This window comes from Aphidius gifuensis, linkage group LG6 (genome assembly GCF_014905175.1).
Source record: "Aphidius gifuensis isolate YNYX2018 linkage group LG6, ASM1490517v1, whole genome shotgun sequence".
Lineage (NCBI taxonomy): Eukaryota > Metazoa > Arthropoda > Insecta > Hymenoptera > Braconidae > Aphidius > Aphidius gifuensis.
The window spans coordinates 12815061-12842649 of NC_057793.1; the positions used below are offsets into that span (position 1 = coordinate 12815061).

General features: G+C 28.8%; 1 protein-coding gene across 6 annotated transcripts; it reads right to left on the bottom strand.

The window, feature by feature from the left end:
• Window positions 1–1606: 1606 nt before the first annotated feature.
• On the bottom strand, window positions 1607–27589 carry LOC122859528 (AN1-type zinc finger protein 6). 6 transcript variants are annotated; one of them, XM_044163166.1, is made up of 5 exons: window positions 26900–27589; window positions 26649–26716; window positions 4095–4703; window positions 3574–3742; window positions 1607–3473 (listed from the first exon to the last, which is right to left on the bottom strand). In XM_044163166.1, exons 3-5 carry the CDS (start codon window positions 4377–4379, stop codon window positions 3325–3327), a joined length of 603 nt encoding a protein of 200 aa, XP_044019101.1. In that variant the 5' UTR covers window positions 4380–4703; window positions 26649–26716; window positions 26900–27589; the 3' UTR covers window positions 1607–3324. The 6 variants fall into 6 exon arrangements, with proteins under 6 accessions (XP_044019101.1, XP_044019099.1, XP_044019100.1 ...); XM_044163164.1 differs by having other exon boundaries at window positions 26649–26739; XM_044163165.1 differs by having other exon boundaries at window positions 26649–26755.

The following is a 27589-nucleotide window of genomic DNA, read 5'->3' on the forward strand; positions in this document are numbered from 1 at the left end:
CAAAAAGTGGATTTTATCTTTTTTTTTTCGTGTCTTTTACTGATGAAAGTATACACAGAAAGTTGGATTTAATTTAATGTACGATTATAGTTTTTTTAAACAATTTTCAACTGAATGACAATTGTGTCTGGTCAAATCAAAATTCTTTTGATTACTTGCCCCTATCATTAATACTAATAATTCGCTGTCAGTCTTATACAATTCAAGGAAGAATAACGGAACCAACCTTGTTGCGATGACACAGGTAAATGTGTCACGGGTTTTAGGGTCATCACTTTTATGATTCCATTAGATACAAAAAAAAAATTCATTCAAGTCTTATAAATCAAAACGCTAATTAAGAGTACTCACATAAATTCTCATGTGACGTAAATATATTACGCGCTCCCGAATTATGATGAATAATCAATAAATATTTTTCAAATATATTAAGACTGTTACTGACGGAATATTTTAAACACACTAATTTTACAAGCATTGTTTTTATGTCTTTATTATTTTTTGTTAAAAAATTCAACTGAGTAATTAATTAAAACAATTGGTGAATTTTCACTGTTTTTTCTTGTCTTTTTTGCTATTAATTTTTTGCACCTATAATCATATCATTTATTTATATTTCCAATGGTTTCCATTTTGCTCGTTTTTTCTGTTGGAAATTGTGTAAAAATTTACTTATTATGTGTGATATATCAGGTTGATTATAATAGAAAAATATCCTATGCCTAAAATAAAATAAATAACTTCGTCAATATCATATTTATTAATTTTTTTTATTTTTTTATTGTGAGTGTGCTCTTTTAAGATTTTTATATCAGCATATTGCCAGTATGCTAGTAATATCTGAAAAATTTAATGAATATCATGAAAAATAATAAAATGTTATTCAAAAATAAAAAAAAATAAAATTTGAATTACGTTTAAGAAATTGGATAATAAGTACTAAAGTATATTATTTTTCTCATTCATGAAGATTGGAAGAAAAAATAAACGCCTAAATATTTTAAAAGTCCGAAATATGGAAGACACCGATGCAGAAATAAAAAATAACATTCATTAGCAATGAAATTTTTAAAAATTGTGTTTTTAATAAAACAAAAAAATATATTTTATATAAATATGTACGTATTGATAGATATCTTGATTAATTAACAAAAAATGATTAACTCGCGATGGAAATTCGATGTTAATTATAATTTTGGTAATTATTAAAATAAATATACAAAAAGAATTTTAAAAAATGTGTACGCACGTCACGATTACTAAGAATGGTAATATGGATTACCTAGAAAAAGCCATGAAACATATAATGCAACAACGACTGTAATCAATAATGTTATTATTAATTTTTTTAAGGAAATTTAAATTATTTTTTTATTGTTTTTAGAATTTTTTTTATCGTATAGTTCAATTTTAATCAATTAACATTTATTTTTATTAAAAAAAAAAAAAAAAAAAAAAAAAAGAGCAAGTTTAATTATTATAATATTTTGTTTTTTTGTTTTAATTTTTATAACATTAGAGAAAAAAAAGAAATAAATAAACAAATTAAAGTGCAATTTGTTATCTAATTAATTAATTGATATATAATTAAGTTAAAATAATAACGCTCGCATCGTTTTATCACTCGTGACTGGAAAGCTTGAGTACTCAGCAATTGCATTGCCAATAATTTTTGAATAAAATAATAATAATAATAGTAACTCGCAACACTTATGACAAAAAAAAAGTATAGGCATATAATAAAAGAAAAACAAGAAGCAATACTGTAAAATTTTTTTTAAGAAAAAAAAAAAGTAGTCTTTTTCTTACTTTTTTAGTTACATCTTTTTTTTCTTTATTTAGCTTTTAGCTTTTGCTTTGAACCAGTGGTATGTTATCACGAGAGATACGGAGTTAACGATTTTGGCAAGGTATTTTTGACTATCAGTTATACAAAAAGAAAATTAAATAGCAAAATATGCATGAGATAAATTGTAATACCATTCAAAAAGAATGTTTTGTTTTTCCTTGATTTTTAATGAGTAATAATGCCTGATATATTCGTCGTGAAACTGGACAATAAACACACAGTACTAATTTTTATATTTCATTGCATTATTTCTTAGTAATTATTAACTACTCATTAAACCTATGATTGAAATCACCCATCAACGTCAGTCATTGTCTAAACAACACTCCCTTTACTCAAATATATATAGAAACAGAAAGAAAAAGGAAAAACATATATATACTTGAAAAAATATTCTTAATAATAAGAATGATAAATAAACAAGAACTAATAATATAATAATAATTAAAAAAATTATTTTACTTTTTCGCTCGGACTCTTTCTCATTTGTTGACGGAGACCTTATTACTTTTTTTTAAAAAAAAAAAAACATTTTTTAACAAACAAGATCCAACTGACTGACTGCACCAAGAATTTATTACTTGAACATTAAATTTTTTTTTCATATAAGTGTATGTTGTAATTGTATTTTTTTTTCTATTCTAGCTTTACCTACGCTTTCCACTGATGTTTCCATTTTCTTTTGTTGATTTGTTTTTATTTCTTATTAGTTTATATGTTTTGTTTTCGTTTAGCGGTTTTTGTCCAATAAATTCGTGTTTTTTTTTAAATTTATTTTCGTTCAAGTAAATTAATAAACATAACATAGATTTATAATAATAAACCATAATTGTAAGAATATCAATAGGTAAAAGTAGTAAGCTGACAACACTTAGTAATCAATTCTTTTCTGTTCTTTTTTTTCCATTATCGGTTTCTATTTATCTGTGTATTCTTTAAATTTCTATCAACTCCTATTAGATGACAATCTGACATGGCACTGACATTCAATGTTTTAGATTCATTCATAACTTCACACACATATAAATTTATATAGTATTTTTTTATCTTTTTTGTTTAAAATCAAATATTAATTTACATTTTCTATTTTATTTTAATTTTCTAATGTGTCAAAAAGTTTTACACGCTCCTTAAAATCATTTTCATTTATATTACTCACTCAATCATACACTCACACACGTAAATTACTTTATTTATTTAAACATTTTTTTTTTTCAATCTTTGCATATTTCGTCTTTGTTTTTGTTAATGTCTCATTTCTCGATGTGCAATCAGCTGCCAGACAATTTATCTCGTTACTTATTGATTTATTTATTTTTTCTTCATATATTCTTTTTTTTTTTTTTTTTTGTTCGTTTTTGTTTTTTTTTATTTTTTTTTTTTTAAATTATATTTTCGTTTTTTTTTGTTTTATTTTAATATTTTGTTTACATAGTTATATAACCAATTTCCCAACGATTACACACTAAAATAGTTCAAATTTTTTGCACTTTTTCACCAACAACAACTGGATTATTACGCCGTATTTCTTGAGCTCCCATTTCTCTGTAATCAAATTTGCAATCGTGCTTGTCACTGTATCGATGCACAGAGCAGAAAAGTCCACCGCAACGACATTCAAATCCTTAAAAAATAAATAAAAATATATAAAATTGTTATTTTAATTATTGATTGAATAATTATTTGGTATTGTTATTATTATTATTTTTTTTTCTTATTCTTACCAGTTAATCCTACTTTTTTACGACAAAGAGCACAACGATTTTTCTTCTTTTTGGATTCTTTGTCAGTCTCTTTACCATCAAAACAGTCATCTGTATCACCACTGCTTATTGAGCCTTCAGCAGCTCCACTACTTGCTCCAACTTCATTTTCTTGATCGTCCCTATTTACCTAGTTAACATATAAAGTTAATTGAATATTTTTCCGTATAAACATTATAATTTTTGTTATATTAGTTTACTCAAAATTTGATCATGTTAAATATATATATTTAAATTTATTCGTAATTATTAAGCAGCAGTAATATGATCATGATTATAATTTTAATTTAATGCTCAAAAAAGTTGTATGTAATTCATAACAGTTCATATGATACCAAGTAATAGTTTTTGAGTCTAAGTCATAATATATTAATCTTAAATCACTCGTGTAATTTTATTTCTATTTTTTCTTGAAATTAAAGAGAATTGAATGAAAAGGTCTTTATCGCTTAGTAAGAAAAAAAAATCAATTAAAAACTTACTTCTTTGGAAATTGGCAGATCTGTTGTTGATTGTGGAATCGTAGGGATAGTAGGCTGAGCTGTTATTCCAGTTGATACCAGATTACTAAAATTGCTTTGCATAGTGCCAGCATTGCTAGATACACTTTGTGATGCTGATACAGTTGGTGTTGATACCGGGGGTTGTTGTTTTTTCTTGAGATTTTCTTTGAAGCAAAGTGAACAGAGACCATCAGTTGCTGGTGAACCATAAAATCCACATCCACTGCGACACAGCGCTTGCATTGGATTTGATTCTCGTTCCATCTTTATTTTTTTTTGTTCTCGTTATTCTATTTATTAATTAACTTAATTAGTGTTATTTACTCGTCTATTTAGATAAGAAAAAAAGTTTCTTTTATATATTTTTTTCCTTAGTTTTATATTTATCACTCAACAGCTGATTAGATAATTTTGTTTGTTCCGTTAACAATTTTCTATATATGCACTGCCTTGAGAAAGTATAAGTTTCAATAAAAAGTTGTTATCATCACTTTGTGATTGACTATTTATTTAATGCTTTAATTAAGGCTTGTCCCGGCGCTGTTGCCAAATTTTTTATCTCCACAATGACTGTCACCATAAATCCAGCTGAAATTTAATAAAAAAACAAATACAAATTTATCAGTATATAATTTCAATAAAAAATATGATCGTTACAATTTAATAGTTTTCATTTTCAAATCACTTTTTGTTTTGACGTAAAACGATTGTCAATTTTAATATAAAAAAAAAAGTATTATTTATTTTTATTAACTTATTATTTTCATTTTAACCAAACTTCATGTTCCGTCATTATTTATAAAAAAAAACTCATCTAGAAATATCTATATTTAAAAAAAAAAACCCAACGATAGGTTGGTTTTTAGAAAGCGATGAAATATGAAGAAAGTTTTTTTGCCATCACAAATAAAAAAAAAAAGCAATTGCTTTATATTAATAAAATTCAAGATTAAAAAACAAATCTCTTGATGTCAATGATAATATTAAGTGATAATGTTGAAATTTTCCAACAATTTGATGATTTAAGATGATATTTGTGAGTTGAAAAAGAGTGATGTTAAGAAAAGAAGGAGAAAAACGGGGGTGGCGATATTAAAAAAGAGGGGTGGGAAATTTAATATTCTCAACGGGAAATAATCGAGAAAAATAAAAAAATATAACTAAATGTAATAAAACATGAGGTATCGCCCTGTTGAGCACGCAATCATTGTATGTTGCAACCAATGCACAACATGGAGTAAGAGAGTTTGTCTTTCAAGTTTCACATAAGTAGGCTCATACGTATTTTCATATACACTCATATCCCACCAACATCGTTGGCAAGTTATGATAGATACATCAAATTGCACAAAATTGTACTCACACACTTAAATAGTTTGCAATCTTAGTTGTAAATGTGCATTTGTACTCTTCTTCCTTTCGCAATAAAATTATTCGTCCATTCCAATGAAAAAAATTAATTAAAACCTTGCTTGATTTTTTTTGTTTTGAATAAAAATAGTAAATATTTTACATGCTAATATTAAACTTATTTTTTTAAATATATTTTTCACTTTGAAAAAAATATCATAGGATTCTATCAAATAGAAACTGTGTATATTATGTATGTATTTAAAAAAAAATAATATACTGTATGCACAAACGACTCACTTCACTCTGCTCAACATTTCCTGGCATGAATATGACCACCATTACCACAATTTTCACGTACTCTTTTTGTTATAACAAGTTTCTTTGATGTTTGTAGAGTCACTGATGATTTATTATTATATATATATATATATAATTAATATTAAACTAAAAACTTTTTGTTGTGGTTTTTGAAAAGAGGAAGAGGGGCGAAATCTGTACCCTCCGTGGATCGGTGGACTTGTCGTCGCCGCGCGTCCAACTAGATAGGCGTTCGATATTTTGACTCGTTGGGTATGTATCATGGTAGAAATATACAGGTAGGTCCATGCGCATACGTTTTTTTAAGCCAATAAAAAGTGCTGACCACCGGTTGCCATATTGGCTAAAGTGGCGCGACTTTATTTAAATCATAAATTAAAATACATATTAAAGATGATCTTAATAGAAGATTAAAATAATAAAAATACATAAACACATGATTAATTATATAAAAAATAAAAAATAAAATACATATTAAGCTTTGTTACATATTTTTTTAACTTATTTTTCTTTTTTTTATTATCTTCTATAATTTGCTCATTAAAAACTGAGTCAAATGTACGTACAAGTATGTACCAAACATTGTATTGCATCCAGTGCAATATTTATATCGTTCTTTTTATCCAAACTTCTAGTTTGTTAACTAAATATGTAAAAATTTCTTTTATTTTTTCAAATTGTTTTTTTGTGAAAAAGTAAAAGTTCAATTTCTAATTGTTTTGCAACATCTATAAATACGTAGAATTATCAAATATTATTTTTAAAGTTTTTATTTATGATTAATGTAACTTTTAAGCATGCCATACATAAATAATTAATAGTACAATAATAATAATATGACGGACACACAGATTTACACACATGCAAACAAGATGGCCGCCAATGGTCTGCGCAGTAGATTTTTATTTTCGTCCGAGGCATGGACATACCTGTATATTTCTACCATGGGTATGTATCGTATATTCGTATGTATGTTTTGCATTTGAATATGTGTGAAGGTAAACGCAAGGACGGGAAGAGAAAGAGAGAAAGGGACGACGATAGTGACGACGACTACGAACGACGAACGAGTGATGGCGATTGGATGATGGTGCTTAACGACTAGAGCGCTGTGTGGCCATTTTCGACAATAAAAAAGAACAAGGTTCATTTCCATTGAATATTAGGTGTATTCTTTCATTGCGGATTTTCTGGCGGATTTCCACTTCCACAAGATGTCCCTTCTTTTTTTTACCCCTACTTTGAGCGTTTGAGCTCCTCTTCTCAACTAATTATGCTCAAACACTCAAAGAAGGGGTAAAAAAAAGAAGGGACATCTAGTCGAGGTGGAAATCCGCCAGAAAATCCGCCATGAAAGAATACACCTATTAGGGATATTCTTTCACGGCGGATTTCCACCTCCACTAGATGTCCCTTTTTTTTTTACCCCTTCTTTGAGCGTTTGAGCATCATATATTTAATACTACTATATTGCGCATCGCCTATGCTTTCCCATAAGTGGAACGCTGGTTCCTCAAACGGTGCAGACAATCTCTCTGTCGCAGTCCTTGGAAGATTTAGGCAATGACAAGAGTGGGGATTCGGCAGAACTCGGCTTACATGCATGCGCAATGAATTTGTGTGCGTATTATTTCTGTTTTTAAATATATGATGCATATAATATTACTATTAACATGTTTCTTTATTTTTAAAATATTCTTTTAAAATATTGATAAATAAACGTAATTAATAAAAATGAAGGGGATATTATCATATCCGAGACAACATGTTTTTTTGTTGGTTTCTTATAGGAAATTTTCTCACGATTACGGGAAAAATACGGAAAAAATTCCTACGAGTGCGCAAAGTGGTTAAAAATCGAGTTGAAATATCAAAAAAACGGCTATTTATCGGTTGTACATCGTATAGACCGCACGACTCTAGCGCTTCCTTGCATAACGCTCCGTGCGTACTGCGTACGCTCGGTGTGAAAAGTGAACGAACACACCTATAGTAGTATTAAATATATGTTGAGCATAACTAGTTGAGAAGAGAAGCTCAAACGCTCAAAGTAGGGGTAAAAAAAAGAAGGGACATCTAGTGGAGGTAGAAATCCGCCATGAAAGAATATCCCTATTGTGATGCGAGCGGCAATGGAAGGTCGTGAAATGTGAATTGTGATAGTAGCTGTGTTCGATGATCGTCTCGGCTCAGTTCCGTCTCACTTACGGCTCACTTATGGCGCTAGCGACGTACGGTTGTTTGAAGAACTACAAAGGCACAAAATCTCAATACAGGTGCTTATCTATATCATCACTGTATTAATGCCCCAATAAATATTGTTTATTTACTTTATGCAAACAGTGTCATCATAATAATCTATTACAATGAGTTGATAAATATATAATCAAAATGAATCTAGAAAATATAATTCAGGTGAGAGCAAATAGTGAATGAAAGAAATAAAAATGAAAATACAAATTTTGGAGATGGAATTATTATCTGTGCCATTGAACAATAATTTTTTATCTTTTATACATAGGAAATAGATGAAAACAATCAAAATAATATTATGAACTCATTTTGTTATTACAAAATTAAAGTTTTAATAAATAACAATAAATTTTGAAACGACAACGAACAACAACAACAATCGTCATTTCGTCAATCAACATTCAACAATATTTATTGGGGCATTGATACAGTGATGATATAGATAGGCACCTGTATTGAGATTTTGTGCCTTTGTAGTTCTTCAAACAACCGTACGTCGCTAGCGCCATAAGTGAGCCGTAAGTGGGCTTGCGGCCCGGAGCGCTAGTTTCGGTTACACCGTTCAGGGTGAACATCCAAAAAATAAAGTCTCTTTCAGCTCATTTAGTCCGTAATAGGGATATTGAATGTTGGTAAATATCCAGTTGGCACTATGTCCGACTTGAATACTTTACGTAAATCAACTTTTCCTAATTACATATTAAACTATTTTGCTTTTATCCGATATAATGTTATGCCACAAGATGAATGATAAATAAGATATATTTATTATGTTTAAGAGTTATAATTTTCGATGATATATTTTTTTTTATTTTCTCGTATTTTGTAATAATAAATTTATGACACTATGTATTTCTATTAATTAGCATATTTTAATTTTTTAATTTTTTAAATTCATGTTATTACGATATTTATCATAATATATGAGTCACCTTTTAACGAAAAATAATATTCAATAATTATACCGAATACGATAAAAATCACTAGTAATTTTTTACGAGTTTGTGTCTATGAGTTTGTGTCTATTCATCGTCTGAAAAATAATCCGTCTTATATTTATATGTAGAAATAGATTACAGACAACAAATAATCAACGGTAAAATCTATCGTAAAAAAATTGGTTCATCCATATACATAGAGTACTCTTATTATCAAATTCCGCTAGTACGAATGAGCCAAAAACGATTTTATTCAAATGTATATATAGCTAATTCTACTTTTCTATATTAATATTATTGTCCGTTTGATTGATATAGCCGAATAATAATCTATGTATATTATTTTACAACCTCTTTCTGTTTTCAGATTCAATCAGCTAAGCCGCTCAATAGCTTTCTGAAGTTGTATCTTTATTGTCTAATCATATATTCATTTGTTCTATATTTTTCGCAATGTATTTTCTCCGTTCGAATATATTAACCATTATAGAGTTTCTGAAATTTAATAAAACTCTAGTGATGATTCCATCATAATTATGTAACACTAGATTTTTACAATGCTCAGATTTGCATTTGTTATTAAAACGAAATACTAGAAATCCTGATTCATCCGCAAAATTAATCGATAAATAGGGCCCTGTTTTACTAACTCTTTTGGCACAAGATGGCGACACCATTCACATTTATTTAAAATTTATGTTTGTTATTATTTATAACATAAAAAATTTTTTATTTACAATTTAAGGCTATGTATAATAATAATAATAACAACAACAACAATAATAATAATAATAATAATAATCGTAGAAAAACTGTACGCCTAAAATTTCTGCCTCATCGACGGTATTTTTTGGGTGATAAATCATACGGCGGATGAATCAGGATTTTCACACTTTGGATTTTGTAGAGAACCGTTTAATGAAAAACCATTATGTACATATTTGTATTAACGTTGCATGCACACAAGCGGTCAATAATCTGATTATATTATTTTCACTTTTGACTATTGTTTATTCTTAAGATTGAAAACTTTAACGACTCAGGGTGAGAGATGATTTTCAGTGTCGTATGGCTATAAAATTGGTGTAACAATACAATAGGCCTAAGGTACAATTATACGATGCTTAAAAAGTTCCATAGCATTTTTATAGAATTGTTTATTCGGATTAACTTTTTTTGATTGTGCACAAAAATAACAGCTTCCTATTTTCGAAAATTGGTGTAGAAATAGAATATTAATTTTATTGAAACAATATTTGCGGACACATAACTATTTGGTTGTTAAATGCAAATTCAGAATTCTATTTTATTATCGTTTATAAAGTGGCATTTAATTCTTCATCAATATTTATTAAAATGATAAAAAGTTGTAGAATAAAATTCGCTTTTATCACCAACTCGTATTAAGAGAATCAAAAGTTTAGTGTGATAATATCATATATTTTCCAAATATATGAACAAAAAAAAATTATACTTTTATCTAATAATATTTTTAGTAAATATTATCAACTCACATGAAACATAATTTTTTTTTAGTAGAATTCAGTAAACGGCAAAAAAATGTTTATCATTTTCAATATAATGCAAACAACAATATTCGAAATCTTTAAATTCGTCCTAATCTAATTTATGAATGATAATTATATACGTTAATTAATAATTTCTATTTTTAAGAGTTCGGCCCAACTTAAGAAAAGTTCATTTACGAAGCTTACACTTCAGAATTTGGAAAGATCCGCTAGTCGGCTAAAACATTACGGCGGCAACTTGTTCTAGCTCACAATAGATGGAATCGCAATATTATGTCAGAAGGACTTTTTCATTTACAGTGTTTTCTGATTCCCGAGGATTGAGACATGGCGCTGCAGGCCGCAAGCCCGTAAGTGAGACGGAACTGAGCCGAGACGACCATCGAACACAGCTAGTAATGAAGAGGGAGAGAACTGAGGAGAGCGAAGAAAGAAAATACCAGTTATTCGCCTGGGGTCACGTATGTATTCTACTCTATCACAGTTTTCCAAGAGCAACGTAGTAGGAAGAAGAACAAAAATTGAAAAGAAATGAAACATTTTTTTTCACTCATGGTATCTTTTTTCATGAACTAGAAAGTATTACAATTCCCGTGTCGGTTGTGCATTGCGTATATAATCTAACACAATACAGACGGGTGTCCACTATGCAAGTTTTTCGTGTAAGACTATGGGTGCATTCCTTTAATAAAAAATTTTTTTTCGTTTTGCAATTTCGCCCTGTAATACCGACTAAAAACTAGAAAAAGAAACAACGACAAAAGTGATAAATTTCTCTATGCAATATTCCAGGCTTTACAGTTTACGATAATGTGTGGTACGGCCTATGTGACAATAACAAATAATCACAACAAGTCAATTTTCTATTTATTTCAGTTTGATATAAACATTGAACAGTTATCCATCTAATAATTGGAAGCCAAAAAAAATAATGTCATGTGCCAGTACTGCCACTACACGAAACAGCTTTTTCCTATAAAATTTTGGCCGGTATTACAGGGCGAAATTGCAAAACGAAAAAAAATTTTTTATTAAAGGAATGCATCCAATACATTACCAAAAGCAACTACATTTTTTAGTGATATCTCGAAAAAATCAAGTCGTTTCTAGTAATGAAGGGTCCCGTATGCAAGTTTTCCGTGCAAGCTACACGTTCACTTGCACGGAAACCTTGCATAAGGAACACTCCTTTTAATAATTATCATATATAAAAATAACGACACGAAAATTAAAATTTTTAATTTGTTAAGGAAGTTCGAACAAGAATCCAGAACCAGCAAGGGTACCCCTCCGCGCATCTTATCGCCATATTAAAAATTTATCAAATTTTACGCGGCACCCCTCACTTTTTCTTGCTTAGACGATCCTGTTTTCTTACAATACATATACACTTGTGTGTACCGATATGCATCACTCATCAGCCGTATTTTGTTGCCACTAGTCCTCTGCTCTGCCACTCCAAATTGCTGATTCTCGATGAAATTAAACTTTTTTTTTTTTTTTTAAACAATGATTGTTTAACTTTCTACCTGGCAACTTAAATTTTTTTTTTTTTATATAATTTTTCCAAAACTGAAGTTTTAGAAAAGCAGTTTTTTGTTTAGCTGTCAAGACAAAAATATTGTGAAAATTTGAGATAAGGTAACGGTAGGGGTAACTGACCACGAAGTAATTACTGACCGTTTTAGGCTAAAAAGGTGTATATTTAATTTTTGCCACTTTGACAGATGTAAAATCTATTTTATAACGAGAAATTAATTCATGCTGCACCTCATTAACAGGATTGAAAAATATTTTATTATTTATAAGTATTTTAAAATTAATTTTCAAAAGTGAGTGCCACTGATTGAACAACATCGGCCATTTTCGTAATGGTGGAGCTAGGTGACGATCTTGTTTTGTTAAAACAATATTAATTATGTGGGTGTTAAAAATAACTTCAAAGTTATCTTAATATTAATTAAACATATTCAGTTTTTTATTTAAAAAAAAAAAAAAAAAAAAAAATTTTTAGTAACGAATTCGTTCTATTGAAAATTGAAAATTTTCAAAACTCCGGCGAAAGCCCGTGTGGTTTATCTCGATTATTCCAAATTCATTACAGTTTAATTTTTTCTACAAGTTTAAATTATATGATTGATTTTTTTTTTTTTTTTTTTTCCCTGACGTGCGCTGTCAAATGATGTACACAAATCAAAATACAGATAAAACAAATTTGAGGTTATACTTCATGTAGGTATTAATATCAATGATTCTATTAGATTTGTTCAAGAAATAAATCAATACAAATATTAAAAAAATAAGTCGTTGAATTTACTTTTTTTTTAACTAAACAAATTTTTTTTTTCAAATCATTTTGTCTAATACTTTTATTTATAAAAATTGTTCCGTAGCAATTTTTTTTTTTTTTTTTAATGTGATAATTTAAATAACTATTTTATCGATCAAGCGCAAATTATAACCACAGCAAAAAAACTTTTACGCATGCGCGCATCCCTTTTTTGTCAAAAAACAGTGTTGAAATTTAAATTGTTAGTTGTTTATACTTTCAATAACTTTTGAACAAATTAACATAAAAATATTTTGTAAAGCCCAAAAAATTCCTGATTAAATTTCTGAGAGCCACACTCTCTTCTAAAAAATCGTTAAAAGTAATCCTTCATGGCTATTTTTTTATTAGAACATACCAGACCCTACTTATTATTATAAACAATTGTTGATAACTAATTAACGCGAGTTCGGAGCGTTTTTGATCAAGACAGTGTGGCTCTCGGTATTTAAAAAGCCAACAATATGAGACCAAATGGAAGTATATAAGTTAATTTTTTAAAAAGTTATGCCAGGTATAAAAAAACGCAAATTTTGTTTTTTTGTTAATTAACAAATTTCTAACAATAGCAATAATAAAACTACCTCTTAATTATATAGATTTTGCAATTTTAAATGTCTAAGCGAAAAATCGCATCCACGATTTGTTTTTAGTTTTCTTAATATTCTCTATTTAAAATTTTTGGAAATTCTTCTTTTGTTGATAACTAATAAATAAATAATTATAATAATTTATCTCATATACCGAATTATAGCATTTTTCACAACCTTTAATTTGGTTCTAATACGAACTTTCTAACTATATTATTTTAGGAGATATGAACATTTTTCTAAATTCATATAGTGAAAACGATACTAGTAGGCTTCCGCCTACGTAAAATCTTTATTTAATGTGTAAAATGGGTAGGTCGTGAAACTCCTTCACGTTATTTTGGTCGTGCTACACTTCATGACCTATTTTTTTCCTGACATCTAACCTCACTTTTTATCTTATGTTTACTTGATTTGTATTCATAAATATTTGATTATAGTTATTATTTTCAATTAGCTTATAAGAGTTCTAAACAACAGAAAGTAAAAAGTAAATATATATTAAAATGTTTAATTTTTGATATTTTGTTGTAAAAAGTTTTAAATTTTATTTATGATGATTAACAACTTGAGTACTTGATCAATTAATAAATCTAATGTAGGTTAAAAATGACACCCTTGTGTGTTTTTTCCTATATACTTGTACAGTCGATCAGCAACTACATCACGAACGGTCACTAACTTTAACACTCAATTTTCTGACGGTCAGTAACTACTTCATTTATGGATAAATATAAAGAATTTTTTTTTAATACTAGCTCATACCCGCGCTTTGCGTGGGTTCCTACGTGAGTTTTTTTTTTTAACCAAAAATTATAGTCAAAAATAATAGTGAAAATAATGATACAGAAAATGAATTGGGCTCACTAATATTCAAATAAATTGAATAAAATTAAAAAAAAAACCTCATTATCTCGAGAATTCAACAACTGATGATAGTTAAATGGAGACAAGGGCGAATAAAGGGTCTCTGGGAGCCTAGGTTTTTTTAGAAAACTTTATATTTCATGATTTTTAAATATGTTTAAAATTATATGATCCCAAATCACGTTTGTACCCCCGACATCATGAGAATACAGTTTAAAAATGGTAGCCACGTATGTTTGAGTCGAAAAAAAACCGAATTCTAGTAAATTATAAAATCGGTGGTTTTAATAATTTTTTTATGCCTTTGACTGGTCAAAATGTCCTTAAAAAATTTCCCGATCACGTCTATACCCCCCGAGAACATAAAAATATAGTATTTAAAACTGGCAGTCACGAATGAGTCCCGTGGTGGAAAGAATCTTTCTGGATGTTATCCGAATTGTGTACGAATTTCTCCAGATTTCTACGTCATTAAGACCTCACAAGTTCTTTCGAACATTGTCTGGATTTTTTGGAAAAATATTTCCTATTTATTGCGTAGATCTGGAAAAATCAGGAGAGGTTTTTTCCACCACGGTTAAAACAAAAACCGAAATCGAGAAAATCATGAAATCCACGGTTATTCTCTCCCCTTTTGACATTTTCAAATATCCTCAAGAATCACGTTATAAAAATCGACAACTAATGACAGCTTAAAATTGACAAGAAAAAAAAAAAACCCAAAAATAAGAAAATCAAAAATTCAAAAAAAAATGAAAAAATTAATTTTTCAATAATTAAAACTAATACCTCAATGAATAAAAACATCCTAATAACTTAAACAATAAACTGAAAAAAATGAAAAAAAAAAAAACAAAAAAAGTAATTCTTAAAAGCTTAATCAAAAAATCTAAATAAACATCATCAAGGAATTAATACGAATTGATCGCTAACAAAATGGAAAATAACAAACTATTTTAACAAAAAAAAAACAAAATAAAAACGTCACTATATTTCAGTGTGAAGTTAGCTAAAATAAAGTGATTTTTTTTAATAGGATTGAATAAATAAAAGCTATTAATTAAATTTTATCCTGTTTATTATGACCTAAACTACCCATATCAATCACTGTTTTTAATTTTTTTGTCAATGGGAATTAATTACGCATGTTTCAGTCAGATTTTTTTCGTAGATGAGTCAGTTACTCCTACCATTACCTTACGTTGTTTTTTTTTTTAACATTTTTTCTCTCTGCCGTTAGCATGTAGACTTTGAACATCAATAACTTTTTACTATCTGGGATAGACTTTCAAAATTTTGGCATAAAATAAATAACTATTTCATAAGCCTACTTTAAAAATTAAAAAAAAAACGACAAAACAATCAAATTTGGTTCGACCTCCCTTAACACTGAATAATTCTTAGCTAATTTTTAATCAAGAGGCACGGTAGTGCCTCGAGTCAAGTATGAGAAAGAAATATATATGTGTTGATGAGAATATGTGTGAGATGAGATTAACTACTACTACCGTGTCTTATTATACATCAAATATTTTGTCCCCTTCCGCCTCAAATCTTTTAAAAATTTAATTAAAATATGATAGAGTTGAATGATGATGTTGAGGTTTGGTAATGATCCCATAAATCGATGTCAAGCTTTTTTTTTAAAAAAAAATTAGATTTTTTCATTGCGGTAATATATATTTAAAGCATAATTGATATTTACGGTCTTTGTGTTTTTATCAAATCGACCAGATTTCTTACGTTCAGTTGGTAAAACTTGACAATTACTTATCTTCTCTTTTTTTAGTGTTTATATTTTGGCTGCACTGCAGTATGTTATTATTTGTTTGTATGCATGACATAACCTCTAAACTAATTTGACAGCATACAGGCGAGCTACTGAATGTTTGGATCTGAGTTTTTTTTTTTCAAGTCTATATTTCCCTTTTCATGCATCCCTCAAATCACACACACAATTAAAAGAAAAATAAACGATGTAATCCGAGTGCTTCCGAATTTACTTCGAGATAGCTGAAACCAGCTGAAATTAACATGCTCGGCAGCACTCGGTTTACATCGTTTATTTTTTTATAAATGTATGTGTGACTTAAGGGACGAATGGAAGGGGAAATAAAGGCTTCAAGATAAAATACTCAGATCCAAACATTCAGTAGCTCGCCTGTAAATAAATTGTTTACTCTACAAAAAGATGTGATATCTCAACAAAAAAAAAAAAACAAGTTTTTTTTACAAAAAAAGTGTCAAGTATTCGAAATCGTCACTAATTGTGTGTATATTAATTAAGATGTGATACCAGAAAGACAAGAAAGAAATATATTTTTGACGTTGTAATTAAGTCTGAACTATTGAAAAAAAAAAAGTTTTAAACTTGACCCCACCTGGTTTTTCCCAAATAAAATTTCAGTATTTAATAGACATCAAGTTTAAAATTTTTTTTTTTTCAATAGTTCAGACTTAATTACAACGTCAAAAATATATTTCTTTCTTGTCTTTCTGGTATCACATCTTAATTAATATACACACAATTAGTGACAATTTCGAATACTTGACACTTTTTTTGTAAAAAAAACTTGTTTTTTTTTTTTTGTTGAGATTAAATTTTAGAGCTAAAATTCACTTTTGTATTCAGGTTTTAATCATAAACTTATTATACATATATATGTTTTTTATAAATTCCATTTCACATCTTCCATCAGGATTCGAACTCGGGCCTTTCTGGTTGGGAGGCAAGTACTTTACCTCAAAGCCACAAATCTTATGTTAGATTTATGTAAAGATATAAATAAGAATATGACTTTTCTCAATTTTTTTACTTTGCTGTTTTAATCATAATTCTATTACCGACTTTTATTCAAATATATAAAATTTTAATTTTAACATCTCTTTGTTCATATTTTTATGAAAAAAAAGATAAAATCGGTATTAAAACCGCAAAGTAAAAAAATTGAGAGAAGTCATATTCTTATTTATATTTTTGCAAAGATTTATCATAAGATTTGTGGCGTCTAGGGCTGGATACAAAACGAAACGATACGAAATTTTCGTAAATTTCGTTTCGTTTTCGTTGAATGCAAAAAATTTGACTTTCGTCTCGTTTCGATTTCGGTTTCGTCACGTAAAATTTCGTTTCGTTTCGACGTCAAAAATCTTAATTTCGTTTCGGTTTCGTTTCGTTTCGGTTTTTTTTCGGTTTCGTCTGTTCATTGGCCTGGAAAATATGCAATAACAATATTACTGTAAATAAAAAAAAAAAAACTATTTTTAGTTATATGAAGTATTTATTCATCACTTATTTGTTTTATTTATTTATTTATTTTTTTTTTAGACATTTAAAAAAAAAAAAAAATTTACATAGAAATTAGAATACAAATAAAATGATCGGCTTTTGTCAGACATATTTGTTGTATTTTAATTGATTTTCAATTAATATATAACTAGTAACCACGTTATTACTAAATCACGTTATTACTAATACTATGAAAATTCACCTCCATGCGCCTAGCTCATGGAGAATCGAAACAGGAGCACGAACTCGATAAGCTGAATATGCGCCCAAAAGTGAACTGCTGAATTCGTCTTAAAGTTGAATGTAAATACGATTTGCCTCTACTCAATTTGACTATTTTTTTTTTAATCGCTAGCTAGAATACTTGTCTAGCCGGTGGATTTTTTTCAAATTTTTCGATAGTGAAATAATTAATTTTAATTCAACACAGCAGTTAATGTATGAACTCACGTTTTGATCTGTATCTGCTGTACCTATTAAGGTTGTTTTTAAATGAAATTCCCGTAATTTAATTTTCGATTTTTTTTTTTTAATGTTTAAATGAAACAATTATCTATTTGGTGGAATTTTTTCGTAATTTTCCTCTGCGTCAAAATCCAAATAATTAGTGTCAAAGTTGACAACTTTAACACGCAAGCATAGGGAGTATAGGTACGTTTGCGCTTGTACTTTTAAAACTCTTAATTTAAATTTTGATTTTTTTCTACAGATTTGTACACTTTACAAATACGAAATTAATGAAAAAAAAATTATCCATTTTCTCAGTGCCGTTTAAAAGATATTGGCTAATTACTTTTTGAATTTACGGGTTTCAGCCGGCTGAATTACATTGAAAATTTGGGGTACGTTCCAATACCGTCGTTCGGTTTTATTCTTTTAGCTCTATCCTTCTCTCTATCTCTTCTGGCTCAATCTTCTATCTCTTCTTCTATCCTTCTCTTACAAGAAATGTACGGTTTTGGAACTTCCCCCTGAATGTTTATTGCTAGAGTAGTATTAGTGTCTGTAAATATAAGCCGGCAACACTCACACTACTTATGACGCATCAGTAAAGTGAAAAGATTTTAGGCATGAGGGGGCGCTATAATTTTTTTATTTAACATGCGTTTGTAAGTACCCTTGTGAACCCAAAACGTCGCCCGGTCATGCGATTTAAAAACAACCTTAAACCCTATACTTGAAATTACGAAATTTAATGAAAATCTGTTCTTTTTTAAGGTTGAAAGTGAATAGAATTTCCAACTATACGATTTTCGAATTTTTGGTCTCATACAAAAGCCAGAATTATTATCTATTTCGTTGATTTTTTTTTCAGAATTTTGTACCGTGTTTTTTTTTTAGATAATTAATGTCAAAGTTGACAATACGGATTTTTTAAGCCCACAATGATAATTTTCTACTGTGGATTTTAAAAAATATTCAATTATCAGAATCAAAATTTTTTATCATTAGCGGTCATGGGGTGCATTCCTTTAATAAAAATTTTTTTTTTGCTCTGCAATTTTGCCCTGTAATACCGACCAAAATTTTATAGGAAAAAGCTGTTTCTTGTAGTGGCAGTATTAGCACATGACATTATTTTTTTTGGCTTTCAATTATTGGAAAAATTATCTAAATGACTGTTCAATATTTATGTCAAACTGAAATAAAAAGAGAATTTACTTGTTGTAATTGCTTGTTATTGTCAAATAGGTTGTACAGGATATTATCGTAAATGTTCAAAGTCTGGAGAATTACATAGAGGATTCTATCACTTTTGTCGTTGTTTCTGTTTCTAGTTTTTAGTCGGTATTACAGGGCGAAATTGCAGAGCGAAAAAAAATTTTTTATTAAAGGAATACACCCATTCTCTTTCTTTTATTCGACGTGCTGTCGCATGTTTCTTGGCTATAGGGATCTGACCTATTCACCATGGCATCTGGTGGCACACAGTGAACTATTTCCAGACCATTGAAACTACATGAAAAAATTTTATATGGTTTTATAGTTTGTTGACGATAGCATACTATAGTAAAACGGTCTGGAATGCGCCATATTGCCTCACAGATAAGCTTTTGCACAATAAATGTGTGCGTGAGCGACCAAACCCCGCTCATAGGGCAGATCCCTATGGTAGTATGTGTGTGTCTATCCAGATAGATTACATACACGCATGCTACCAAGAACCTGCCTAAATGTATTTTTGGGCAGAGAAGCACTGAAAAGATTTTATGTTACAAGGGCAGTGGGAATAATGTGTGAATTTCCAAAGCGTAAGAGGGGTAGTGCGCTTTTTGGAAATTCACACATTATTACCACTGTTCCTAGTAACATAAAATATAGTTCGTTACATGTGCCCAATCAGAGAGCCCGCTCACAACTCATTTGGAGGGGAAACACTCGCCAAGGCTCGTGCTTGCCCCTCCAAATTCGTTGAGAGCACACTCTCTGAGTGTGCACTTGTAACGAAATATACTATTTTAAAACCATATACAGATGCGCACCTTTTTGGGCCCAAACTTTGTTCGACGATGGGATTTACTTTCAACTTCAATTTGTACCTTAAAATTGAAGGTTGAGAAACGGCTAAAAATAATTTTTTTTTAGGTTCAGTGAAGTTGGCGCGCAACTTCAACCTAGAAACTTCGTATAGGGGTTAAAAAAAAGCTCTAAATTAGAAATATTTTGTAGTAAAAAAGTTGGAATTTGTAGTTCAATAGTTTTCTCGGAAAATTAATTTGTTTGTTGAGGTCTTTATAAACAAGTTGAATTTCCGTGAAAGCTATCGAGCTATAAATTTTGATTTCTTCACTACAAATTGCAGTAAGTCTTCCTGCATTGAATAAATATTTTAATTTTAATTTTGGACAATAAACAAAAAGTTTTTACAATAGTTATGTTGAAAAAATTCGAATTTCTTCATCTAAAAATTAGAATGCGCCATAGCAATTTTTTATCTACTACATCCGCGATGCTCGTTGTTACTGACTGCAGTATTCAAAAGTCCATGTTCAAATGTGTTCAGTGAAAATTCGAATGGGCCATAGTAAAAAAAAAAAATCGAATGACTGCGCGTCAGTTATTCTGTGCATTGGAAAATCCAGATGACTTTTATCTTTGTCTGCCTTTGTCGATAATTGGCTTTTCGTGTCAGATGTGGTGATAAATTGTAACAGCGAAATGTATAATGTGTGTTATTCAAAGTCAGTAATGTTATACTTCCATTGAAGTTTTCATGGGATTTTAAAAGTAAATTTATTTTAATTTACAAGTAAAATTTTGATTAAAAAACAAAAGTTAATGATATATGTAACTTATTTAACTTTCAATTTATTTTTTGTTAATTTATTCTTTGCAAGTTTTAAGGTTAAGTTTTATCAAAATAAATTTATGTAAAAATATTATTATTATTGCTATTAATAAATTATTGTCTAAAAGTTATCAGTGCATTTATTCGATTTTTATTCTATTATAATTACTATCTATTTACCCTGCACCATGCCTTCTCGCCCCTTTGTGGGAGGGGGGGGGGGTTACGGTGCAGAGTAAACAAAGCCCCGTCCATATTTTGTAATTTTATTTAAAACAGAGAATACTGAACATGCATACAATATTATGCTGAGAGAAGAGCTACGTTGTAGATTTCAGACCCCTACGCGACGTACAAAGGCCACCCACTACCCCTTTTCCGCGATTTTCCTCGTTTTTTTTTTTCAATCATTTTTTTAGTCGACTTAAAATATTAATGACCGGGTTTTTTAAATTTTATTTGCTTTAGATCTAGTTAGATAAGCTACAGTTAAAATTCCAAGCCCCTACGCGACGTACAAAGACCATTCACCGTCCTTTTTCCGTGATTTTCCTCGTTTTTTTTTTTTAATAATTATTTTTTTAGTCGACTTAAAATATTAAGTACCGGGTTTTTTAGATTTTATTTGCTTTAGATTTAGTTAGAGAAGCTACAGTTGAAATTCCAGGCCTCTACGCGACGTACAAAGACCACCCACAACCCTTTTTCCACGATTTTCCTCGTTTTTTTTTTCAATAATTTTTTTAGTTGACTTAAAATATTAATTACAGGGGTTTTTAAATTTTATTTGCTTTAGATCTAGTTAGAGAAGCTACAGTTAAAGTTAAGTCGACTAAAAAAATTATTAAAAAAAAAAACGAGGGAATTCGCGGAAAAGGGGTGGGAGGCTATGTTTAAAATTTCTTTGAACATAACTAATTTACATTTCTACCAATCACTTTTTTTTCAAAAACTAATCAATAATAGTAAAAATAATAAGGAATTTTTTAATGTTTGGTTCACATGGAGTTTTAATGCTGCTTTTTGAGTAATAATTAAAATTATCTGTCAAAAACACGGATTTTACTGATTTTTCAATGAGGAGCCATGATAACTGGGCAATATTGAAATAGCGGGAAAATTTAAACTTGCACAAAAGAAACTCAATTACAAAATAATGGAGCATCATAAATGCAAGTGTTAATAAAAATATTATTAAAAATGTTTTTATTAACGATATAAAATTAATATTGATAATGAATATTGATATTAATTGGATATAAATAGAAAACTTAATATCAGTGCAAATCAGTGATGCATACTAACAAAAAAAAATTTTTGTGTGCAATATTGAAATGAATAAATATTAGGGCTTCATGCGGTACCGAGACTAGTCTCGGTCTCGCATGTCGTAACGAGACCGAGACCGGAACCGAGACCGCCTTGAATCAATAAAACGATATCCGAGACCGAGACCGAGACTATCGTCTGAAAGTCTCGCTAGTCTCGCGAGACTCTGAAAATTTAAATAATATTTTTTCCCTCTTACCGTATCGAATCATATTGAAAAGAAAGAACTGTTATATTCCTGCACAGTAAGACACTGCACAGTAGGGCACTGACGCCAGAGTCACAAGATATTTACAAGCCTTATGTATCAATGAAAATTGTAAAGACTTAAGTTACGCCAATTATATTTTCCTCAACTGATATTTTTTGTATTTGATGTTTCAAAAGCAATGATTTACTTCTTGGAAAAAAATACATATCGATGAAGTAAAAGAAAAAAAAAAAAAAGAAAATATACTATTTGTTTATGGCATTTCTAAAGACTTTTCTCAGACTAATTTAAAAAACTTCGGTTTAGAATCAGAAGTTCAAGGTATTACAACTGATAACGCCTCTTCAAATATGACGAAGAACTAGAAAATGAGATGGAAAAAATAGGATACTCGATAAAAAACAAACGTCGTATATAAAAATAATTCTCGTCATAATTTGGTATGATTAATCAATTTTATTAATATTAAAATTAATAATCAATTTATTAATTAAAATAATTCAATATTTATTGCATTATTTTATATTTTATAATTTTAAAAAAATATAAAATATTAATTGTTTTTATTTTACACGAATTTGATATACATGGTATTATTCAATCACTTTTTTTACTTTACTTGGACGAATAAATATTAGTATAAAAGCGAGACCCGGCGATACTTGCGAGACGAGACCGAGACCGAGACCGAGACCGAGACCGAGACCTAAAATCTTAAAATTGCGAGACCGAGACCGAGACCGAGACCTGGTGCGAACGAGCGAGACCGATACCGAGACTCGTCGAATCTCGTCTCGTCTCGTACCGCATGAAGCCCTAATAAATATCAGAAGATAATTTTTTTTATTAATATATAATTGGGTTTTATTGAAATATATTGCATAAAATTGATAAATAATGAAAAAAATAAATGGTTTACGCAAAAAAAATAATCACAAAAAGTTCAAACTTTTGGTTTTTTAGGGTTGGTATGACAAAATCTACAATGTAAAAAGATTTTATTTAGGACACGCCCCCAAAATCTAGCTTTGAATGTACCTTAATAATTCTCTAATTATTTTAACGATTTTAATCAATTTCTACTAATTAATTATCGAAGGGCCCTGGAACCTCAAACGCCCCTGACTCGGCCGCTGGCTTGGCCGCCAGCTTCAGCGTCATTGTCAATTACAGCTGAGATAATTAAGGTATAGGTGAATATGAATACTTTTATTTTTTTATTTATTATGTGCGTATAGTTGTGCTAAGTTAATATTAAAGTAGCACAATAATAAATAAATCAAATAGTCCAACAATAACTTGGAATGCTTGATAACATGAATGAAAAACCCAAAAAAAAAGCCCAAAATTATGGCCCCTATACTACTTAAATTTGTTTAAAATTGGTGAAGTTGTGCTAGCTTAAGTTTAAGGTAGCACAACGTTGCATAAAAAAAAACTATAATAGCGCAAAGTATCTAATATAACCCAAAAAAAGCTCATAATTCCTGTACTAGTAATAGTCCCAATTGTTTGTGTCCATATTGGTGAGCTAGCTTTATGTGTGTAGAATTTTGTCACATTTGTTGTCATTTCTGTTTCTAGCTTTTTGTCAATATTACGAGGCAAAATTGCAGAACTTGACAAAAATAAAAAAAAATAATTAATAATAATAATATTTATAAGTAAACTAATTCATCAATCATTATAAATTAGCAGTTAGATATTAATATGAATTGAGGTCTAAACAAAGTTAGAAATTTAAAAATTTTGATAAATATTTTGTTTAAATAAAATGTTTAATTAATAAAAAATAAATTGTGCATTATGATAAACTTTATTAACGTTCTCAATAATAAAATTTAGTCAGTCAGTACGTGATAAATAAATTAGTTTTTCCAAATATAAAAAGTTCGCCACTAGAGGCATAAGGCTTCAAACGTTAGTGTTTAGTTCCATTTGTTGATAACCTGAATTTGGATTTTCTTCTAATTCTGTACTAAGTGATAATAAAAATGTCAGAGAGAAATTATTTCATAATTATCGTTGTATTTAATTATTTCATTCGAAAAATTACGAAAAAAAAATTTCATCATTGAAAAAATTTCTACAAAAATAAAATTATTAAGTTTGGAATCGAAATATTATCTGGAGCTATACAGTCTTTAATTTTTTTCAAACAAACGATAACATATCAGATAACATCCCTGAAATCGTAAAAATAATCGCGAGAGAAGCAGGGTGACTTTAGGTACAATATATTTTTAGTAATATTTCTCATTATAGAAAGACAGAAGTTGGTTTTTGTGTAAAGAAAGAACGAAAACTACATTCACAAATGAAATTTACAGTACATATATAAATTTTTCATTTTAACGTCAAACGAAAACGTTACCAACATTGTTCAGAATTTTTCGGCCTAAATGTGGTTTCAAATGTACGCGAGTTATTTATTGTTGTTCATGAACTGCGTTCTTTGGATAAATTCTTTTTTATCAATTGTTATATTTTTGTTGTCTTTGTTTCGGAAAACCAATTCTTGATCTCATGTTCTGTTTACATGACGTCACACTTCAAGTACGAATCAACGTACTTTCAATGGACAATGATTGACTTACGTAAAAAAACACCAGTCACCATGTGGAAACGACTCATGATGACGCGCGAACACAAACTTCCTGATTGCTTTAAACGCATTTGATATTATTTTATTTTAAATCTTTTTTTTTCCCCACGTCGTCTCTTGTTTATTGCAAATCATGAAAATTGGACCAAAAAATATGTATAATTAGTAATCAATCAAAAAAACAAGACGTTAACTATAAAAAAAAAAACTTTAATGTATAAAAAACTTTTGAGCAAGTCTTATATATGTCTTCATTCTAATGATGAAACTGTTGATAAAAAATTGAAAAATATGAAGTATAAAGTAAGAAAAAAGTGAGCGGAAATTAATAAAGATGTTTTTTTTTTTTCATATTAAAATTTATGTAGTTCCTATATTAAAAATAGCAGTTAAAAAAAAAAAATTGAGGAATATCGAAAATAAAATCAGACATATAGAATATAAATGAATTTACAGAAAACCATAACTTGACCCCAATTGTTGCTTATCATACATTCTAAATATCTTAAGAAATATGAACACTTGGTCTTAACTAAAGTAACATCTGTATACTTAATATGATTTTATATCAATAAATATAAAAACCTATTAAAAAAATATATAAGTATCAATAATAATTTGGGGTAAAAATATTTTGATTTGTCATCACATATTTTTTATTTTTCCAAACTGTATTATTATATTTATTATGATTATTATACTTCCGTATGTGGACGACTTAGTGGCGATGGTGATGTGAATATGTGATGACGATGCTGACGACTCGACTTGACTCGTTTCGATTGGTTTATTCGTGTGCGTTGGTAGGGGACAACTTAAGGGGGTGAGCAAAACCTCAACTCTCGAAATAAAATAAACATTTATTTATTGTTAAAAGAAAATTAAAGTATAAAGAAAATTTTTTTATTTTTTTTTGAATTACAAACAAAAAAAATCAATTCATAAATAGAAAAAAGAATAATAGTAAAGGGCAGTAGCGTGAAGAAAAAGGAGAAGCATAAGGGGAGACTATTCGAGTTCATGCAAGTGCACGTCTTAAATATCAGCGCTGGTATAGCCTTGTCCCCCTTAACAACGACATTTAAATAATCAAAGAAATAAATTTATCTAAGCAGCAAATGAAAGAAATAATAATAATAATAATAGTAATTTCAATAATAATAATAATAAAAACTAAGAGACCTCTACTTCCTAAGCCAAAATTATAAAAACAAACTCGGAGCATTCGCGAAACAAAGAGAATAAAAAAAAACATAATTGGAAAAGTCGGAGTTGGCGTCACAATGAGTTGTTATAATGATAATAAAAAAAAATATTGATATTGCGTCGTCAACTAAATTATTATTTGTGTCGATGGTTAAGAAAAACTAACGTAATCTAACCGAACAATTGTATCATCCATTTTTAACAAAAAATAAAAAAAGTTTTATTTTTATCACAATATTATGACGTTTGCATTAATTACGTCTAATGACATTGTTCTTTTGATTTAAAAAAAATAAATAAATAATGGAAAATATTGTAGACTAATAGCAATTGAAATTGTTTTTCTATTAAATATAATTTTAAGCTTTTTAATGTCAATATCTTTGTAAAGTTGAAATAAAATTGGTTATTGCGACATGAAACTCACCGAAGGCTGATGTGTGATATAGCAGGGCGCAATATGTCAGCTGATACGTGTGGCCATTCGTAATTCCACTGCAGAGTTCCACATAATTTCACTTTAATTATTAATTTCTATCAATTACGTATTATTGACGTATAATAACAATGAAAAAAAAACTTCACAGTATATAAAAATATAAAAGAAATAAAAGTTAACAAGATAAATTTATGTTGCAAAAAAAAAAGATTTTTTCAAAAAAAAGAAAAAAAACTTACGTGTAGTGTAAAAAGAGCAACACACGCTTTTTCACTTTTAATAGGCACTTTTATCTAATATTCTACCTTTGTAATTAAAGTTGATTGATTAATTTTAATTTTTATTCGTATGTTTCAGCTATTCTTTCTCTTGGTTTACACTTCAAGTGGGGTAACTACTTTTATTTTATTTTATCCATTAAAAAAAACAAAGATAAAATTAAAAAAATGTCAGCGAAATAAATTAATGACACTGAAAACAATGATATAATAATTTAATAAACTTTCAATAACGTTGAGTACACACCCAACATATCATATAGTAATTAATGTATAGTGTTAAAAATTTATGATATTGCTAACACTTAAATCACAATCAAGAGAGATAATGACTGATGATTTCTGTTAAAGAATACCTAAGTGTACTGAACTGTACCCAACAAGATCTCACTTGATCTCACTGTGCTGAGCAGTGCTGAGTATGATGTGTATATTACTCACTGGCCTCACTGCCTATTGCTGGCAATCCCTACTGCTCTTCCACTCTTCACTTATTTAGTTATTTAATTAAAAGACAATGCAATGGGTAGAGAGTCGACCGAAAAACACGAAAAAGAACAAGGTCGTAAAACATAGAGATACGACAATAACCGACTTTACCCGAGCTAATTTATTTATCTAATTTAGTCCATAGCAGTCCATAGACAAGAA

What these genes read in the sequence shown, in the direction of transcription:
- LOC122859528 (XM_044163166.1), bottom strand. Translation starts at nt 4,379, where the DNA reads ATGGAACGAGAATCAAATCCAATGCAAGCGCTGTGTCGCAGTGGATGT. An exon ending in ATCTGCCAATTTCCAAAGAA is followed by an intron (nt 3,743 to 4,094) that starts GTAAGTTTTTAA and finishes TATGTTAACTAG; the next exon opens with GTAAATAGGGACGATCAAGA. An exon ending in TAAAAAAGTAGGATTAACTG is followed by an intron (nt 3,474 to 3,573) that starts GTAAGAATAAGA and finishes TTATTTTTTAAG; the next exon opens with GATTTGAATGTCGTTGCGGT.